This window comes from Chelonia mydas, chromosome 3 (assembly GCF_015237465.2).
Source record: "Chelonia mydas isolate rCheMyd1 chromosome 3, rCheMyd1.pri.v2, whole genome shotgun sequence".
NCBI classification, from domain to species: Eukaryota; Metazoa; Chordata; order Testudines; family Cheloniidae; genus Chelonia; species Chelonia mydas.
This window is the reverse complement of record NC_057851.1, coordinates 13,838,656-13,859,032: the sequence shown is the minus strand read 5'-3', so window position 1 is coordinate 13,859,032 and position 20,377 is coordinate 13,838,656. Positions and strand designations below refer to the sequence as shown.

Genomic DNA, 20,377 nt, shown 5'->3' with positions numbered 1-20,377 from the left:
GCAGAGAGTGACGCATAAAATCTTCTCATTCAGAGAAATTCAAAATGGATGCCATCTCCCATCATTCTCTAGGTCTGGAGACTGAGGCCACACATCAAACTGCTACAGTTCACAATGCTTGGAGGGGTAGTGTGGTGAAGAAGGGAAGGCTGAGCAGTAGTCTGGTGTGTTGTAGGGGATGCTTTGGTAAAAAGGGGTGCTGGAAGGCTAGCATCCCCTGACAGACAGAGTTAAGTTTATGATCTGTGAGGTATGGTAGCTGTGGTAATGGCAGGGTGAAGGGGCGGATGGGTGTGCCTGTGGTTTGTACTGTTAGTTGGCTGGCTTATTTCCTTGCTTTTGTATCAGGTACCGTAAATGTTTCATGACTAAGTTCTTGTGTATTAATGTTACTACTCTTTTAACATTTATTGGCCAAAACCTGCAATTGTTGAAGGCCTTGATTCTGCAAGTCCTTGTGTGATCTGCAGGATGGTACTTGGGCAGTTAGCCTGAGTCGCTAGCTGCACCACTGCGGCCACACTGCTACTTTTAGGCATTAGCTCGAGCAGAGTGAGCATGTGTATGTCGTCTTGTGCTGCCAATTACACCAGCTGTTGTGTAGACATACCCTTAAAATGTGTTAGCTGGCATGTGGTACCCAACACCTTCTCACCACGCTTGAATATCGGTCTAGACAAAGCCATGTAGGCAGGCAGCAGGGACTAGGGTGATATAACGTTGATATGTGCGAGACATAACTGTGAATGTGGCCAGTGGGAATGTGGGTGTGGCATGTGAGGCCTGAATCTGAAGTATTACCATTTGTCCTCCCATTTGTTGATAAGCAGTAGGCATTCATTAAAGTGCTCTTGTATATTTCTAGCAAAGGTGATAATCAGTTCTCTGCCACTGTACTAAGAAACAATTATTTTTCTCTTCAAGGCCTTGTAATACTTTTGTTCTAAATAAAGTAATTTCTCCCTCATGCAGGAGGGTGCCTGGACTTTTTTTGTGCTCCCAGGAATGTAATTTTTCTTCTAAAAAGCCTAGTTCTACTCTGAAAAATGGCTCTGTACAAATGGATCAAATGGAGGAGGATCCAGTTTTCTCAGTTTACAAGTGATACATTGGTTGTTGTAACTGCCAGCCCAGCAGATTCAAGCTAGGCTCTTTCCTTCTGATATCCCTTCACCAATAATGAAGTGGAGTCCAGTTTTTGCGCTCAGTTACACCTGTGCATCCCCACTGCATTCAGTGGTGTTGCATAAGTGTTTCTATCTATATTTGTGCTGAGGGGCAAACCATTATATCTGAGCGTAGTGCAATCATTAGTGATTTTACACCCTCATCTCATAGGGACGCATTAGCCCTATTTTACAGATGGCAAAATGAGGTACAGAATAGATTAACTGACCTGCCCAAGGTAATACAGGGAATTTGGTAGGAATTGAGACCAGTTCTCTTGAATCCCAGTCCAGTGCTCTATCCACAAAACTATCCTTTCTTATCTCACCCTTCTGTGTGGTTGGACAAGTGTAACTGAGGTCCCAAGGTTGGGACTTAGTTAACAATAGGGTTGAAAATGTGGGACAAGGACTAGAATCAAACTCCCCTCCCAGAGCTGGGTTAGTTCTGCTGGGCTAAGGGGAGTAAAAAACAGTACAATTTCTTTTGTTTCCAAAAGCCGGCAAATAGGAGCTGGAATACACCCAAGGAAAGCACATCTCTTGGGTAAGAAGGTGGCAATTTTTGCAGTCACAAAACCACACTTTAACATTCCACTCCACACTTTATAAACAATACGGGCCAGATCCAGCTCTCGCTCATTTGCCACTGTGCAGTGGAATTCACTGCGTTGGGGCGTGCAAGCAGGATTCCAGCGTTTTCAAATTGTGCTACAATATGTCTCCTTGCTGTTTGAGAGTCAGCTCTAGTCCTCAACCTAAGAAAGCCACAGGCAGCCATTCTAAATGGTAGTGAGTTAACACGCAGTATTACAGACAGTCTCAGATATTGGTGACAGATCAAAATCCTCTTTGGTAGATTCAGAACTAAGTGACAAAGCCAGCTTCCTATGTTTGGAAAAGACAAAAACAGAGAGATAGGTTGTTCACCAGAAGGTGAAGGACAGGAGAAGTGGGGATAGCTTGTTGTGGAATAAAACAGAAAAGTACTGCATATGGTCCTATGATGTACATAGTTAGGTCTTTTAGCCATTATGCGTGCGCCCCACATGCTAGGCACTCACGTTTGAATACACACTAGCAAGCAAGGGCTTCAGGGCAAGTAACTTGTACAGATGCTGCAGTCCCAGTCTGGGCCTTTCCCTGCAGGTATTGCTGGGGGCAAAATTGCAAAAATAACTGCTTTGATCACACAGGGCTGCACAGACCATCAGGAGACTCAAACGAAAGAGAAATCAAGCTAAAGCCAAACATATCATTTCCTCAAAATAAAGTTAATTTTGTTTTTAAACCAAATGAGCATCACAAGGAAAGGCCAGAAGAGCCTGTCGGGCTTTGCCAGAACTGTTGACCCATATGGAAATGCTGCATTCTCTGAAAACCCAGAGAGCACTAAGGCCAGAGAGATCTTTGCTGCTATTTGTTTGAGAAACAAAGCTTTCCCCCTCCAAGATGAAAGAAATAAAGGAATTTAAACTAATCAAATCCTACATGCCTGTTGGCTGACGTTCAGTTTGTCCATGATGCAGCTCAGTGAAGTGAGTAACATTTACAGTGCTCTGAGCTTTGTAGAAGGGAGAAAACAAGACAGAAAGAAATTCACCTGGCTGCAAGTCAAACAGGTGTATGGGGCTAGAATCTGAGACTGTAACAGTGTCTTACAAACATGGAAAAATAGAATAAGACCAATTCTTCATGCTTTACTAATGAATTGTAAAGGTTTTCTTTATATTACACATGCTTTTGGCAGATACCTCACCAATATTTCCACACCTGTCTGTTTAGAGTTTTAATGCTCCAGCTAAGACACCTTCCCCTACTGCTCCCCAGACTAACAAAATACACAAGGCCTGCCGTTCCATTTTTGTATGTTATAGTGGGGCAACTGGCTTACTTTACACAGCTGAATTTACCTTTGTGATCATTTGAACTACATGGGTGTATGCGTATTTGTCTGATAATAAGTGTCAGTGCTGTATAGTGCGTGTGCCTAAGAAGATTTCCTCTCTCCTTCATCATTCCAAGGCACAATTTGTCCAGTCTTCCCAGGACTGCTCTGTACCCTAAAGTGACTCAACCAGTTTCTGATAGAGATCTTAATCACACATTAAATAAGGGAATTAGCTATCTTGAGCTACTGAATTGAAATAAGCGAGAGTGAGCCTTAGGTCTAAATATTAAATAAACAGAGGCCCTTGACAGTAAGTCAAATCTAATTTAGGAGACAGAAGTCAAAAAAATTAAAATATCAAAAATATGGAGAAATTATCATAGTTGCTTCGTAACAGATAGACAAATGGCCCCCTGTTGAAAACAGTGTGATTCAGTAGTTGAATCAGACAGTTAAAGATAACCTGACTTAAAATGGACCTTCAGACACTCAAACTACATGCTCAGAATAACACGGCAGCACTTTAATTTGTGAATCAAAACCTTTAAAAGAAAGAAATTTTGACCCCTTCACAGTTCAGAAACTCTGGTACCACAGACAGATCTTCACTTTTGCTGCTAAGCTGCATTTGAGGGCAGATAGCTTCTGCATAAGCAGCCTCAACCTTTCCTGTTCCTGTCTGCATAAGTATTTTAGTTGAAGCATGGTCTTTACCTGAGAGGCGTCTGGGCACATCGGTGATGGCAGGAAGGCCTGTGCCTCGTGAAGAGGACAGGGGAGTTGTGGAATGAATGGATGGTGAAGTCATCTGGCTCAAGTAGGATGGGTAAGACTGGTCATATGACCATGGAGGGGATGATTGTGCCTGTCTGGGGTCTAAAAAACAAAACAAAAAGAGAAAATTAAAAAAGAAATGAAAGATTTAGGGACACCAGCAGCTTAATCAATGAGAGTGGCATTATAGAATCTAAGCACATGGATGTCATGAAAAATGAGAATGCTTGACAAAGAAGAATTCCCAGCACCCTTCCCTTCTCCCTGGCTCTGAGTTTTTCACCTTGGAAAATAATATGGCAGGAAATGCTCAGTGCAGAACAAAGCACTTCCTCTGAATTTCTAAAGCAGTAGCAAGCAGAATTTAAAATGATGTGGCCAGTGTTCCATAAATTCCCATACTCTCTAATCCAGTCCTAATAAAGCCTTCCAGTAGCAGCTCAGAGCTGTGTTAACATCCTCAGTGTGTGTGGTTTTTTGTTTTGGGATTGTTTTTCTTTTTTTAATGCTGCAGCTGAACTTAAAACTGGCTTTTTGGGGAGGGAAGGAGAACTAAAAGTTGATGGCCACATCTGTCAACTTGTTATCCAGTTTTCAACATTAAGCAGAAGCATTTTCAGCACCGAGAAAGTGATCCAAGAAGGAAAACGTCATTAATCCTATTAGCATCTGTCCAAAAAAATCACGTTTGGAGTCTAGTCCGATTGCCTGTAATCACCATCAATATCATCTGAAACTGAATGGTTTGGGGGTAACCACTGAAAGTTAATTATGACTTTTCTAATTTTTACAGCTTGCCTTGGAGGGAATGATTCAAGGGCATGCAGATTCTCTTTTCCACTGAAGTTCTGGTGGGCTGCATTGGGTGAGAGAAGAGGGTGGGCAGTTCTATTTTCCTACTAACTAGGTTTTGTAAACAATTTTGCTTTTAGTCAATAACCGGTGATTCACTGCTGACAGGAGGAATTACTCATCAACATTTATTTTTTTCTTTTACATTGGTGAAAACCCAGCAGCATTTCCTAGCTAAGAGAGTTTGTTGAGAAAGCTAGGTGGTACGCAAGAGAACTGCATGCCTCTGGATTGCTCTATACCTACTGCAACGCATCCATATTCTCTCTACTATTTCCAAAGTAGCAAATCAATCCCAGTTTACCTCAAGATGTTGCTACATTTGAGCAGTGTCTCAAGGCTCCACTTTGTTGACAGAAACACAAAATCTGAATGGCATAAGCAATCCCCTCCTCATTTTTTTTTCTTCAGGAAATTCATCTTTAAAGAAACAAAACAAAACCCTCTTTCTGCTCTTCCACATGGCAAAACCTTGTAGTGTCAGCTATTTCTTGTTTATTTTTTCTGTTCAGACATGATTTGTTTGAAGAGATGTCTGGAAAGCAGATACTTCCTTGAAGCAAAATAACTATACAGATACAACCAAAAAAAAAAACCCCTTCTAATTTAATTTTAAAAGGATTTTCCTTCAGTTTGTCGTTTATATTAGAGTTGAATAATATAAATGGTTAACATAAATGCTCCTCAGAAATCTGAAGGACACTTGATCGTTAAATGTAATGAACTTCTTTGTTTTCACAATTTCAAGGCTAGGGCCGTATAGATTGGCACAACTTCAAATAGGACTGGCTGTTGTTATATCTGATATTGACACTTCTTTCTGCCTCATACCAGTACTGTAATCCACTATTCAATGAACAGTAAGCAAATTTAAACTGGGGGGTGGGGGGGGGGAGCTTATGCACAGTGGCAAAACAGTATCAAAATTAATGATGGGTCAGGACCAGAACCTCAAAACCAAACTCCTTCAAATTCCAGGAGGTTTTCAATCCCAGTCTTTGAATCCAAATGACGGTCCCTTATAGTTTTGATTCACATCTCATACTGGAAGGGGCTTAATTTCTATTTCAAATGGGGAAGAAATATCCTAAGAATGGATGTTCTCACAGGATTTGGGCCCAAGACAGTGAGACCTTCATGCAAACAGTTGCTCTCATGGGATTTCTGCCACTCAGAATGGTAGAAGTCGCATGGGAACAGAAGTCCTTTTCACATTTGTGCACCATCACACCTTCAACTCATATCCTAGTCCTCATTTGGCCTGGGACCCTGAAATCTAGCCTAACCCTAGATCTAAATATAGCCTCCTTGGCTCATCCCATCTTAAAATAAGAATAAAGGCTTTAGCGTCATGTAAACTGATTCTTATTTTTGATACTTGATTTCAGCAATTCACCATTGTAACAGTATGAGTTTTAAAAGCAAAAATTATTTTAGAATATGAGAGGAGGGACTCTCTTTTGGTTAATGCACTGGATTGGGACTCAGGAGATCTGGGTTCAGTCCTGGCTTTGCTAGACATAGGTGCTAGAATTAGGGGTGCTGCTGTACCCCCTGGCTTGAAGTGGTTTCCATCATATACAGGGTTTACAGTTTGGTTCACTGGCTCTCAGCACCCCCAGTATACAAATGTTTTCAGCACCCCTGGCCACAAACTCCCAGTGTGACCATGGGCACAAGTCATTTAACCTTTCTGTGCCTCAGTTCCCCAGGATACTCTCTTTCTCCTACTCTTTATCTTGTCCGCTTAGTTGGTAAGCTCTTTGGAGCACAGACTGTTTCTTACTATGTAGCTAGCACGATGGAGCCCTGATCTTGGTTGGGGCCTCTCAGTCCAGATAGCTCAGTGTAGAGCTGACCCGTGCCTGTTGATAGTGGGGGGATACAGTGAGGGGAGTGGCTTCAGCAGATATTACTGAGCATGCTCAGTTCATGTGAGCATGCTCAGTACAAAGCCAAGCAGCAAACTGGGGGGGAGTGGGTGTATATGACACCGCATGCCCCCCACCCCATGTTGCCTCTGACTCAGTGTACACATATTCCAACATGACCACTTCTCAAATGAGAGTGAAAGTAAGTTCAGTTTGAGCTCTGCAGAGAAATGAGGGCCCAGTTCATCACTGATTAGAAAAGGAAGCAACTGAAAAGAAAAAACTGAAACCAAACCAAACCCAGGCAACAGTTGATAGAAAAGTTACTACTGCAGTTGAGAGTAACTGCTTGGGAGGAAATCAGGGCTGCGCCAGAATGGATAGTCATGAGACTTCCTCGCCACCGTAAGTCAGGGCTGAGGTCACCATTGGGGCAGGGTGGAGAATCTTGCCCTGTGGCTGGCTGGCTTTGTTCACTGTGCTTGGCCTGTTAACAAACAGGAAACTGAAGTTTCTAGCTTCTGTGAGCAGAAGCGTTCAAAGCAGTGCCACCTCATTAAGAACAGCAGGTGTTTGTGTGTGCATGTGCGGAGGGCTGGGGGTGTGTGGGGGGGAGCTGCACTCGTGCTGCCTGTCAAAGATTACTTGCAAAGCCGAACGGTAAATTGCACTCATCTCCCCAAGCTGGGCTGAACGCACTCATTAACCAGGCTAAATGGGAAATTCAGTGCACAAACTTCAAAAACAACTGTTAGTCCTGCAGACCGCTGACCAGCTGGGGACCCACAATGCAACATTCTGTGGCACGAGGAGCTAGTCTACACTAGAAGCATTACAGCTGTGCCGATGCAGCATGTCAGGTGAAGACTCTCTATGCTGATGGGAGAGAGCTCTTCCATTGGCCTAATAAAACCACCTCTGCGAAACCAGAGGGAGACGCTCTCCTGCTGACATGGTGCTTTCTAAACCAGAGGTTAGGTTGGTGTAAGTTATGTTGCTCTGACGGTGGCTTATTCACATCCCTGAGCGACATAAGTTATACCGACGTAACCTGTAGTGTAGACAAGCCCTAACACAGCTCCCATCAAATGCCACTGGAGCAGGAACTTAGGCCACAAGAGATCAAGCAATCCTATTTGTTTGGGGTTTTTTCCACATACGTCACAGTCTGTACTGAAAACAGAGCCATATATGGAGGGGAAACCCAGCCCCTCCAAGCCTCACGGCGCGTATTCATACCCCAGAGTTTGCTCCCAGATCAATGTTTTCTGGGACATGTGGCAAAGCTGGGCACAAAGACTTAAGAGGGAATCAGAAGGAACTTTTTGAGAGTTCCTTTTTCTTTGCTTGTGTGCTGAGTGATCACTTAGCCTGGATACACGGGGAATTTAGTATGCAGTGGTGAAATACATACAATGGCCTGTGAGCATATTAGTGGGAAGCTTTTTCTGCCTTCTATACAAGAAGCAAATTCTCTTGTTAGTTCTAACCAGGGCGCTTGTGAGATTTGCCAGGTGATCAGGCAGCTTCTGGGTGTCTGGGGGCCAGAAGCTTTGGATTGTCACATGAAAGATCATTGGTGCTTACAAATGCAGCATCTTTCCAATTCTTAAAAGCCTAGAACATATGAGACTCTGCCTAAAGGAATCTCCAGAATACAAGAAAATAAAAAAAGCATACTGAGCAGGCAGGGGAGGGGGGAGAGAAATAACCCACCCAGCTGTCTTGATGGCAATATGCAAATACTGAAGAAAGGCAGAGCACAGTGAGGTGACCAAAGCCAGGCGTTCAGGGCTAACATATTTCTGCACTTCAAAATTTGGAGTGATTACTAATAGCAATCCTCCTTTTGTAAACATTTTTGTTATGCCTGTGTGGGTGTGAAGAAAAGTGCTGCTTTCATAAGTCATTCACAACAGGGCATAGCTTGCAAATACTCCTAAACTTCATGCACAGATTGGCTGAAACAAGTCAGCCGGGGTGAGGTCTAAACTAATACGCACACAGCTACTTCCTGTTTGCACTTCCAGGTAAAGTTTCTGTGAAGCAGGAAATATCAGATATTGCATATTATTTCATTCCTAGGCTTCGTTGCCACATTCATAGTTACGGTTGGTAGATTTACATACTATTTGACTGTCGCTTCCATGGTCTACTGTATACATCTTAGTGGATTCTTGGGAAAACAAGGGTGTTTAGAAAGTAGTCAAATGTTGGATGGACTGTGCAAAATTAAAAATCAATGTCCCAATTCTCCTGTCAATTACACAGGCTTTCCCAGGTAAGTAGCCTTTTGCAATGCTTTGGCAATATGTTATGAGAGAGCTAGAGTGAAGAGAAATCAATTTTCCATTCCCCAAACTGAAAGAGTGCTGAAGAACATGATCACCAGATACACATGGTGACCATTTCTCACTGTAGAGCAGTGGTCCCCCAACTGTGGGGTGTCCCGTCCCCCCCCAGGAATGCAAAGGAACGTTCAGGAAGTGTGGCGGCGCCCGGGCCAGCCCCCATGAGGGGTGGGGAGCAATGTTCCCTCTAATTTTTGACAGGCCGTGTGCACAAAAAATTTCTTCTGTGCAAATTTTTGTGCTTCTGTGCACATTTTTGTGCGCGCAGTGTTTCGCCGTGTGCGCAGGGTTTAGGATCTGTGTGCGTGCGCACACGCGCACAGTTTAGAGGGAACAGTGGTGGGGAGGGAGCGCCACCCAGCCCTGCTCTTCCCCCCAACTCCACTCTGGCTCCAGCCCCAAGCAAGGCCTCAGCTTCAGCTCCTGGCTCCGACCCCGGCCCCTGACCTCAGCCTGGCTCCCAGCTTCCAGCCCTGGCCCCGTTCCCAGCTGCAGCTCCAGCCCTGGCTGTGGCCACGGCTCCACTCCTGGCCGTGGCTCTGGCTCCAGCCCCAATCTCAGCTCCTGGCCCACAGCCCCACTCCCAGCCCCGGCTGGGCGCAGACAGATTACATTACGGGTAAGGGAGAGGTGTGATATAAAAAATTTGGGGTCCACTGCTGCCGAGTCTAAAATCTAAAAGAACACGTGCGTGCATGCTTTACACAGTCATTTAAATTGAGTCCCTGTCATCCATTCAACCCTGGTGCCACGTCTGTTTGCTGACTATATTAATGCTACTGCTCATGCTGAAAAACAAGCAGTCCGGAGCTATCTTTTGTAAATATTTAAAGTAAGATATCCTCAATTATGGTCCTAACAAAGCAAAGACTACTCTCTGCATGAGTAAATGGGCTATTGTAGAAAACTCTCTTCTCTGAGTTTCTCATGGACTCTTAAAAACTCTGGGCCAGATCCGAATCTCCATGGTCAATCAGGAGTAATTCCATTGATGTCAAGTCTAATGGCGTTACTTCTTGACTGACACTGGTATAAGTGAGACCAGATTTTGGCTTTCAGTCTCTAAAATCACCCCACCACCACCAACAATCCCTTAAGAGTCACATTTCCTAAAGAACAAAAACCCGAAACTGCTCTTGCTAACAGAGCAACTCGACAGAGGGTCACCATGATAAGTTGCCCGTAGCTTGCAGATGCGATGGAATAGCATAACATGCAACAGACTGCAGTCACCTCTGTCCACAATGCAGAGCTGCAGCCAACAGCTCCCACTACTCTATGTTGATACATACATCCAAGCATGCTGGGTCTTGTAGTTTCTATGGGCCACATCTCTGTATTAAAGAAAAATGCAGCCAAAACTTGTTTCTCCGGACTAAATTCTGGACAATCTTTATGGGTAAAATTCAACCCAGTAAAAACAGTCCAACACTGGGTTTAAATGGCACATTGTGCTTGGGCTAATCTCCCCCATTTGATGATAAACCAAAACTGCTGCTAAGGGGCTAAAGGAAGCAGTGTTCTCAACGAGCTAGTCCATAAACCTTTACATAGATTTTGTAGTAAATGGAACTCGCTTCGTTCCATCAAATTCCTGACAATCTACAACAAATTCCTATAAAGCAATGATGCTGGTTCTAGAAAAGCATCCTGCCCAGAAAAGAAGGCTTTCTTTCTTTCTCTGGGTGGAATTCATCTCTGTGTAGATGGTCAGTACAAGGCCTATCAATATTTAACACCTCAACATTGGAGGTAAGGGGGACTTCACTGCAGCTTTGTGCTGACCCTCTGCACAGGGATGATTTTGCTCTCTGCCCGTACTCCTGTTAGTCTGTTTGCCTTCTAAGAACATTTCAGCAAAGAGCCTTCTTGGCCTGACAGAGCAGATGAGTTCTCCCAGTGACTGCAGTATAAGTAAGGCTGGTAGGATCCAGCCCTAATTGCATTAACTCTGCCTTCTATCACCCTACATGTAATAAATGTCATGAGTTAATGATAGAGATTGCGCCGTCTTTCCCCAGTCTGAAAAATGAAGTTAAATGCTGCTGGGCAGGGGGAAGGGAGTGGGGGAGAAGCATGTTTCACACAACCTGCCTTTGAGTGCTGTTATTTCAGTTACTAAAGTCACAGATTGCCTATAGATCAGATGGTGCCATAGTGGTGATGGAGCATGAAACCTCACTTAACTCCCACTTCACAGTTTCTTCTTTGCAGCTGAGATTCCACTACTCACACTGACCGCATTCTTGCCATTACGCCTGTGGCTTTTCCCATCTGATAGAAGCTAATCCTCACTGGTTGTATTTTAGAAAAACAACAGTTTTTCTTGTTTCATGTTTAAGAATTGATGCAACAGTTCGCTGTCTGAATGGGAGGGTAATTTGATACGTGAGCAAGTCGTTCGAGTTCCACTTAAAAAAAAAAAAAGGTAGCAAATATACCAGGAACTGAATGTGAGTAGACATGAGACTTGATTTATGAGCAATATGCAGGGTTCAAATTGGATCTGCACTACTTCAGCAAAGGTATCTGCTTATTGGATGATTTGTTTTTTAATGACCCTTCGATGTTGCTTTTGCAGAATAATAGTTAAAATGCCATGTTGAATAAGGACAAGTCTGTGCTAAGCTAAGCTATGCTTCCACTGAAACAAACTGGTCCTTCAGCAGGTTCAAGAGCGTGGTGTATTTTAAAAAAAAACACCAGTATTCAGATACTATAGGAAAACAAATAGAACCCAGAAAAAGAAATGTAACAGTAAAGCAGCAGATGTATTAGCACACATTCTTAATTCTTTACTACTCAGATAGGAGATGGCCAGGTTCTAAATACTATTTATGTTTGATTATGCAATCATTATGCAAAACCTAAACTGGAATTAAACAAAAGAAGTTTAACTGTGCTTAACTGTGTTACACACTGGCCTTCATAATAAGGAAACAATTGTGTACTGCTGCAATTAGTAGGAACTAATGGTTTTCTTTTATCTTAATTGCAGGGTAAAAAATTACCAAACGAAGGCATTTACAAAGCAACACCTAGTTAATTTTATCAAATGTAATAAAAAGCCTTTCTTGCTGTACAAAGGTTACTTCTCTTTTTATTACACAGCCAAATCCTACTCACTCAAATGACCTTACCAAGAGAGCAATGGATAGAAAAGGCTAAGTTGTTATTGATTCATTTTTGTGCGTATGCACCTATTGCATAGCATCCATGTTACCTGGAGAAAATACAGCACCAAAGGAAAGCACAAACAGCTCCTTACTCAGGCTGTACTACCCCCAAATAAGCACAAATTCAGCAATCTCCCATGGTCAAGCTATTGATTGATCAAAGAGGTGTGCCTCACTCAGCACTCTGAGCTGTAAACCTTGTCTCTCTCAGGCCTACATTCCTCAGCAAGGGACTCCACTAACTGCAGTACTTGCAATCCCCAGAAGTGCACCAAGGGACTTTCAGGAAAAGCACCACCACCAACATGGTAGAACCTGGGGAGAGAAGTGTTCCCTAAGGCAGCCAGGCTCCAAAGTGTATAGGGTTACATAGATTAGAATCAACATGTTGAACAGCACCCAAAAACAGATAGGGAAGACAGTGCAATTCATGGAGCACAGATGTACCAGGCTCTCACTGATGGCTCTGTTAAGCAGGTGGGCTACCATAATGCCAGCAAGTAGTCTTCAATGGCTGAGTGCATTGCATTCATCCAAGCAGGGGCAGACAAAGCCTGGGGGACTGTGGCAAGGGCTGTGACAGCAGGGAGAGTCTGCAGCCCCTTAACTAGCTGCAATTTTTTAGAAGTGGTAGGAGTCATTGCTGCTGCTTGGGGAAATGACAGCCATCAGGGATTCAACAGTGCCCAACAACTGTGAATCTCTTTGGCAAGGAGAGGACGTACTCCACGACTCCATAGAGAAGTCACCCCTTCCCAGTTCAAGTCACTTCCCTCTGCCCCAGCAGCACCAACCTGAGTCTTGGGCTATGTCTACACTAGTACTTTTGGCAGTAAAACTTTTGTCAGTCAGGAGTGTCAAAAAACATGTTTCACCGACAACAGCGCTGGTGTAGACAGCACTATGTCGGCACCAGACTCTCTCCCAGCAACATAGCTACTGCTGCTCATTGGGGGGTGGTTTAATTATGCTGCTGGGAGAGCTCTCTCCCATCAGCATAGAGTAGGGTGACTAGATAGCAAGTGTGAAAAATCGGGACAGAGGGAGGGGGGGTAATAGGCATCTTTATGACAAAGCCCCAAATATCAGGACTATCCCTATAAAATGTGGACATCTGGTCACCCTAGCCTAGAGTGGCTACACGGGAGACCTTACAGCAATGCAGCTGCAATGGTACAGCTGTGCCGCTGTAAGGTCTGTAGTGTAGACATAGCCTCAGTCAGCACAGTCTTCATCGCGTTTAACTGTTGATTCTAACTGTGCCGTGAGTAGTAAAGACCAAGGCTTTGTCTGCAGCCATCTAAACATCTGAAGTTTTCACCTCCAGGATTTGTAAGTGCTGCTGCTGATTCATAACAAGGCAAAGAAGTATATTATTAATCCAACCCAGAAGCACAATTTCTACAGTAGGCTTTTATGTGAATGAGAACAGTATATGAAGTTACACTTAGTGAGGATTAAAGTTACAAGGGCTCTCAGTCCTTCTGCTTCAGGCCATAAGCTGATCACCAGATGCGGGTCAGGAAGAATTCCACTCTCCCCTCCTCATAAACAGTGTTGCAGAATAGGCAAACTATAGAGAGGCAGAAGGAAGAGGAGGATTTTGGTTACACCTTTAAGGGCCTGATCCAGCCGCTCTGAAGTGGGAAGCCTGTCCATTGTCTTTTCTAGAAGTTGAGTTGGGTCCTCATTTGCTGTCAGAGACAGGATACTAGACTAAAGAGACCATGGGTCTTTTGGTCTGGCACTTCTTAACTACTGCACTATATGCAGCAAAATCCAGATTTCAGATGCCTAACTAATAAAAGGGAAGCCTGGCAAATGAACCTGATATGAGATATCAGTGGATGGCAGGTCCCATGATATTCATATATATTATATTCATATTTCACAAGAGTTAAAGTGAGAGCTCTAGAGCTGTGGGAAACTTGGCAGTTTCCATTCACCAAGGTTCATGAGAACAATTATTTTTCAGTTTCGATTCTCATGGGGTTTCACATTGAGTTTTGGGTTCAAACAAAAACCCACTTATTCTTTACTGCAAATTAATTAACTGGTTTGAACTTTTTTTTAAAAACAAAGCCACAACATTTCATCTAAACCACTGAGTTTCAGCTGGTATCATGTCAAAACCACTTGAAACATGAAACCATAAATCTTCCCAGGTTGACTCACAATCAGGCACAGGTTGTCTGGAAAAAGTTTGTAAAACCTACTAAGTCTTCATGTTTTTAACAAAATACTGACCCCAGTGAATTTTGGATGTGGATTTTTTAGGATTTTGTTGCAAATCTTTGGCACAATTATAGTTAAAATCTCATTTCACTTTTATAATTTGTTACACACAGTAATGTATTATTTTTCTCTCAGCACAGTGAAATCAGAAGTCAGAACGGCTGCATACAATCCTCATTAGCAGCCTTGGGAGAATTTCATGTACTCCACTTTGTTGATTGTGAAAGTGATATAAACTGGCACTAGAGAGAAGCCACAGTGTGAGAAGGTTGCATTGCTATCCTGAAAACACCAGTACAATGTTGGCCACTTTTCTTGCCAGCAAAGTAAACAGCATGGCTGAGTAAATATGTTCAGGTAGAATATCTCTATGTATTGCACCACTGCACATATGTGGGTTATTTCAGAGCATCATGGTGCTTGGATTTCCCCAGATTCCTCACCTATTTGCTGGATTTTGACATTTTGGTCTTTTAAAAAAATTAATTTAAGAAAAGAAAGACATTTTCATCTTTAAATGCTAAAGAATAAAATCTGCTTCCCAGCTAGCTTTGATTGGTGCATATCTCTCACTCTGTAACAGCCTCACTTCTCTACAGTCGACACAAAAATATCCACAACCAATTACTACCATTGCCTGTGCAAGTCAAACCTATGGTTCTGTCTCTTACCTGTAATCTGACTCTGTCCTTGTGGATTAAAAGGACTTGGTGCAGAGTTCAGAGAGGGCCGTGGGCTCTGAGTCGGGACCCCTACTCTCATACTGGGATGAGGAATGCGCCCTAAATCACTGAGGCGTTCAGAGAACAAACTAGGTTTAGAGTCATCAAGCTTCTGTCTGTGCCCTGGAAACAGCAAATCATAAAATAAAAGGGTTATTAACACGACTGAACAAATTACCATACAAAAAAAAATCCCCAACTTATCTGTAAAGACCTATTAACTGTTTGTGGGTTCTCTAGGCATTCTGGCTGGAGACAGAAACCAAAGCTGGTGAAAGAACGGTGGCAGGGAGTGAGGGCATATGCCATAGAGTCTTCTGTACCTACTAGACAGTGGTGCACTTGAGTATTAAAAACTGTGGGGGAGATCCTCAGATAGTCTAAACTGTTATAGCTCCATTGACTGCCACGGAATTATGACAACTCACACTAGCTGAGGATCTGCCCCACTGTGAGTTCTACAGAATGAAAGAGCAGCATGTACATTGCATGGTCTACTCTGTTGTTTAGAGGTGTAATTTATTTGTGACAGTTATACCAGTAAAAGTCCTACTGTGGATGCAGTTACACCACTATAAGCATATACCAAGGGCTTCTGTTTTTCTGGGTTTATTTATTTCATTTTCTGGTGTTTATGTTTTGCACTTTTTGATTTGTACGTAGATGCCCCAAAATAGTGTTTTACGGGGCTTTCTCTTTACATATACACACAGTGCTGTTTCACACAGCACTATGTTAAAGAGCACGAGGGAACTTTTAGTGTGCACCAGAAAAGTTTTACACAGACCAACTAATGCGCAACACATTAATGTGCTTTAAAAATCACATCCTCGTAGTCCACAGTATTACTCCAAGTAGACAAGCCCTTAGATACAAGCGAGGGATCAGGGACATCAACTATACAAAAAATCTGCAATGGGAAATGGAAGTCAATATGAATTGAATAACCATTTCTGGTATTTTTCCAGTGTTTATTGGATAAACACTGATTTCATTTTTTTATTTTTTGCTTTGGGGTGTTGTACTGGTGTTTGTTGGTTAAAAACCTAAAATCAGAAGCCCGATGTATACCACATCCACTTCCCAAACCAGAGTGAGCTAGACTAGTATAAGCACTTTTATACTGGTAAACTGTGTTCACACTAGCGATTTTTTACTGCTTTAATTATAGTGGGATACTTAAAGTGGCAAAAGTTTCTAATGTAGATAAGCCTCCTACCCATATATGTGTGGGGGTGAGAGATTGTTCCAGGACTGGTTCCATTTATTATGGAGATTTTCAGATAGCTAAGAAAATCTGACCTTTTTTTTTGGTATTACTCTGTTACAATTAGTCTTTATGGTTCACTTATTATTCTGTAACTTTGGAGCTTATTCATAAATCAGAACTAAAAAGCCAGTCTCCTTTAAGAAGCCAAAAGAGTGGTGTAATAAGGAAAACATGGCAAAACTGCATCTGATGACACGAATCCTGCTGGGTCCCATACTTCCCTTCACTTAATGGGCTACCCCTCATCATTGCTCCCTCTCCAGCTCCTGCTACTAGCTCAGCTGCACGAATACTGCATGGATTAACCAGGAATGTTCTTTAATGTTGTGCAGTTGTTAGAAGTTAAAGGGGGAAATGACATTAATCAAAAATAAGAATGCCCACTCCAATATGCTGATACTATAAGTACTTTTACTTAAGATCTGCCAGTTCTATCATAGAAATTATGCATCCTCCATCATCATACTTGTATTCAAAGACTTTTTTCATTTTAAGGCATTTCCATGATGCTCATCACCAGAGTATCAGAGCACTTCACTGAGTTTAATGAATGAATCTTTAGAATAGGAGATAGTCAGGGTTTATTTCCCTCATTTTACAGATGGGGAAGCTGAATCACAGAGAGGTGAAATGACTTAGCTAAGGTAATAGATAGTGAACTCAGAAGCTAGAACCCAGATCCTATGACTCCCAGTCCTGTACTGTAACCATCCTTCATCTCTAGAAACAGGCATTTTTTATAGCATCCATTATCCTAGTACCTGAGCGCCTGGCATATAACACACATTATCTAATTGGAACCCTGACAGCAGGTGGTGGAAGCAGGCAAGCAATTTCTGTACAGGTACTAGTACAAGACTCAGAGAAATCCTATTTCTATACAAAAATTGAGAGGCTGGAATGGGCGTGTGAAGAGAAGTGGCTCTAATTTGAGATTAGAGGAGTCTCAAACAATTTTTAAGGTTCTTTAAACTAATTTGCTGACTCATTTTCCTGTCATTTTAAAGCATGTTTCCCCCCCCGCCCCGCCAACCAACAAACATGTTTCTTCCTCCTAATTAAAGGGAAACAGGTGCTACATATTAGAACAGCCCACCCAAACTTAGGCTGGCACAAGTGGGTACCCTATATATTGGAGCGATGTTGATTAACATAGATATAGAATGGTTTTTTGGTTCGTTTGTGGTAATGTTATAATCGCAGTTTAATTAATATGATAATATCTTAACTGGCTATGTTTTGCATTGTCTCTTGAACCTATGAAAAGCACTGTGGTACAAGTTAGGTGTTGTTAAATCTAAAGAAGTAACTTTCACACGTAAAGTATTTTTCCATAGAAGTTCTCCTCAACCTCTCTCCTTTTTTTACAAGCTCTGTGTTTGTTTTTCCCTCTGCCTGTGCCATTTTCCATCCTGTTTTTTCCAGTGGATTTTTTCTCCTTTCTCCTTTGTTTGCATTTGTTCCTAATCAGAATATAATCTCTTTTCGGTGAGTTCAAAATACCACAAACAGAGTTAGCCTATCCCTAATCTCTCTCACCAGGGCTGAGTTTATCTGAAAATGAATCAACCCCAAAATGGGCTTTTGCTTTGTTTTTTCAGACAAAAATTCTATTGTACATTTAAGTAGTGCCCTTCCTCCTCAGAGATCCCAAAGCACTTTCCTAACAGACTGATACACAAACTTGAACTATATAATGTGTAAACTATATCTGTGGTTATTTGTAAGCTGCTGCCCAGGTCTGAAAAAGTATGCACGTGATGGCCTTCAACTTGCTTTTGACCATGCTTTATTCTTCAGCGCATAGCTCTGTAAAAACAAAGGTTATACTACATACATTATTTACTCCAAACTTAATCCAGCACTGAAATGCAGCCACCTCTGAGGCAGAACCTAGCAACTGTCTATTAGTGGAAAATAACTGCACACAGCAGTTTAGGATAGGAAGTGAAGAAGAAAGAACTCTGTAGCTGGTTGAAACTGGAGGAGTCTACAGTAAAAAATTTTAAAAGGCCCAGGAGGTTGGGTTCCCCAGGTCTGGAAGACCCAAAGCATCAAGGAAGCAAAACGTACGTCTACACTGCAATTAAAAACCCACGGCTGGCCCCAACCAGCTGACTCGGGCAAAGGGGCTGTTTAATTGCGTTGTAGACATTCCAGCTCAGGCTGCAGCCTGGGCTCTAGGACCCTGCAAGATGGGAAGGTCCCAGAGCTTGGGCTGCAGCCCAAGCCCAAATGTCTACACTGCAATTAAACAGCCCCTTAGCCAAAGCACTGCGAGCCTAACTCAGCTGGCACGGGCCCACCACAGGTATCTAATTGCAGTTAGACAGACCCTATGAGGCTCTAGAAGCCAAATAAGAGCCATAGACATTCCCGGCCTCCCCCTCCCCTTGTCAATATTTTTATTTTAGGGCCAAGACACAAAGGAACATTGGGACAAAAGGGTTTCTGGATGCCAGATAACACCCAGCTTACATAGTGATGTCCTCTAGAGAGGTTTTATTAAATTTTGTCTTCTCAAGTTTGTGTGATTATTGTATTATAACAAAAGCCATGGCTGAGTAAGTCCCTTACCTATCTTTAATGACAAATAAAACCATTCTAACCAAACTTCCATTGTAATGACACCTGTGTGCTGCTGAGCTGTGACTCTTGCAGTGTTTTTAAATCAAAGGCCACCAGGCTGTCCTTGGAGAATAAGACCTGAAAACAATAAATTCAGAAATGCTTACAACCCACAGGAGTTAGAGTGTGATTCACAAAATTATGTAACTGCCTAACTCCCATTGATTTCAATGGGAGTTAGGCATCTGTGTGAAGTCCACCCTAAGTGCCTTACATACCTATGGATCTGCGAACCCCTAGTCCCTGTGGAACAGGTACACCATACAGTGAAACACCCTAGAAAAATACTTTCCAAACAGCATGTGAGAAGGAATAATGAAATACATGCTATAAATGTGAAGTTCACTGCACAAAGGCTGCTTTTCATCTCAGTAGTGATATATGCGTCCGTTGACAGAGAAATTCCTGATCCCCAGGGAGCACACTAAGAAAAGATGTATTTCTCTGTCTCGAGTGTGAGGCATAATTTATTTCAGACAAAAGACCTGGGTGTCACTGTAGACAGCTCAATGAAAACCTCTGATCCATGTGCAATAGTGATTTAAAACATAAAAAAGCAATGTGAGACTGTATAAAGAATGGGAATAAATAATATTGGAAATATTCTAATAGCATTATACAGCTCAATGAGATGGCCTCACCCAGAATACTATGTTCAATTCTGGTCACCCTCTTCAAACAAGTTATAGCAGAAACAGAGCAGGTTCAGAGGTAGGTTACAAAGGTGGTTAGAGACATCGTAAGTCTCTGATATGAAGTGATATTGAAAAAACTGGGCCTGTTTAGTCAGGTTCTGAATCAGGGTGTGATCCAAAGCCCATTGAAATCACTGGAAAGACTGATGCCAAAAAGAGAGGACACAATATAGGTGTAAGCAGGGTCTGAATGAACTCTTCTCTGACATCTAGTGATGAGCTGGGAAAGAGGACTTCAGAAGCTGACCTTGTTTGCATGGGCACATCCAACAGGATAGGCGCTCAGCATGATGGGACTGCTTTGCCCAAATGATCACTTTTGGCTGGTGTCGGATCACAAGTCTCTCTGTTATTGGGGCAGGGGTACTAAAGGGTTATTATCCTGTTGTGTGAATCAAGGGCAGCAGAACTGTGCTTGGCATACCCTGATTGAGGGACTCACCCTCAACTAAACTGCACCCGCTAGGCAGGGGACATGGGTGCCAAAGCCAAGTGAATTGAGAAAGAGTGAGGACAGGAATCATGTAGCTGGTGATGTGGGTCTTCTCTGAGGGTCCTAAATACCAGTTGACCCTTCCTTTCTCTAGTGGGTGATAGCAGTAGAATTAGGCATTAGACCTGCTTTGGGACAGTGTCTTTGGTGCAAGAGATTGCCCAGTGTGTATTAGCAGTGAGGGTCCCACACTAATAGCGGAAATCACTGAGAGCTGGGTTACATGGTGGGACCTGAAGACATCATAATGAGT

At 42.7% G+C, this 20,377-nt stretch overlaps 1 protein-coding gene across 6 annotated transcripts in view; it reads right to left on the bottom strand.

Annotated features, from left to right (window-relative positions):
* RUNX2 (RUNX family transcription factor 2) overlaps positions 1-20,377 on the bottom strand; it is a 212,034-nt gene that overhangs the window by 50,913 nt on the left and 140,744 nt on the right. For 5 of the 6 annotated variants that reach the window (XM_037893906.2, XM_037893904.2, XM_027824170.3 and 2 more), the window contains 2 exons: positions 14,988-15,161; positions 3,772-3,933 (listed from right to left, as the gene is read on the bottom strand). In XM_037893906.2, the coding sequence (XP_037749834.1) occupies positions 3,772-3,933; positions 14,988-15,161 (336 nt within the window). The remainder of the gene's footprint in view (positions 1-3,771; positions 3,934-14,987; positions 15,162-20,377) is intronic. The other variant, XM_027824169.3, reaches the window with a different exon arrangement.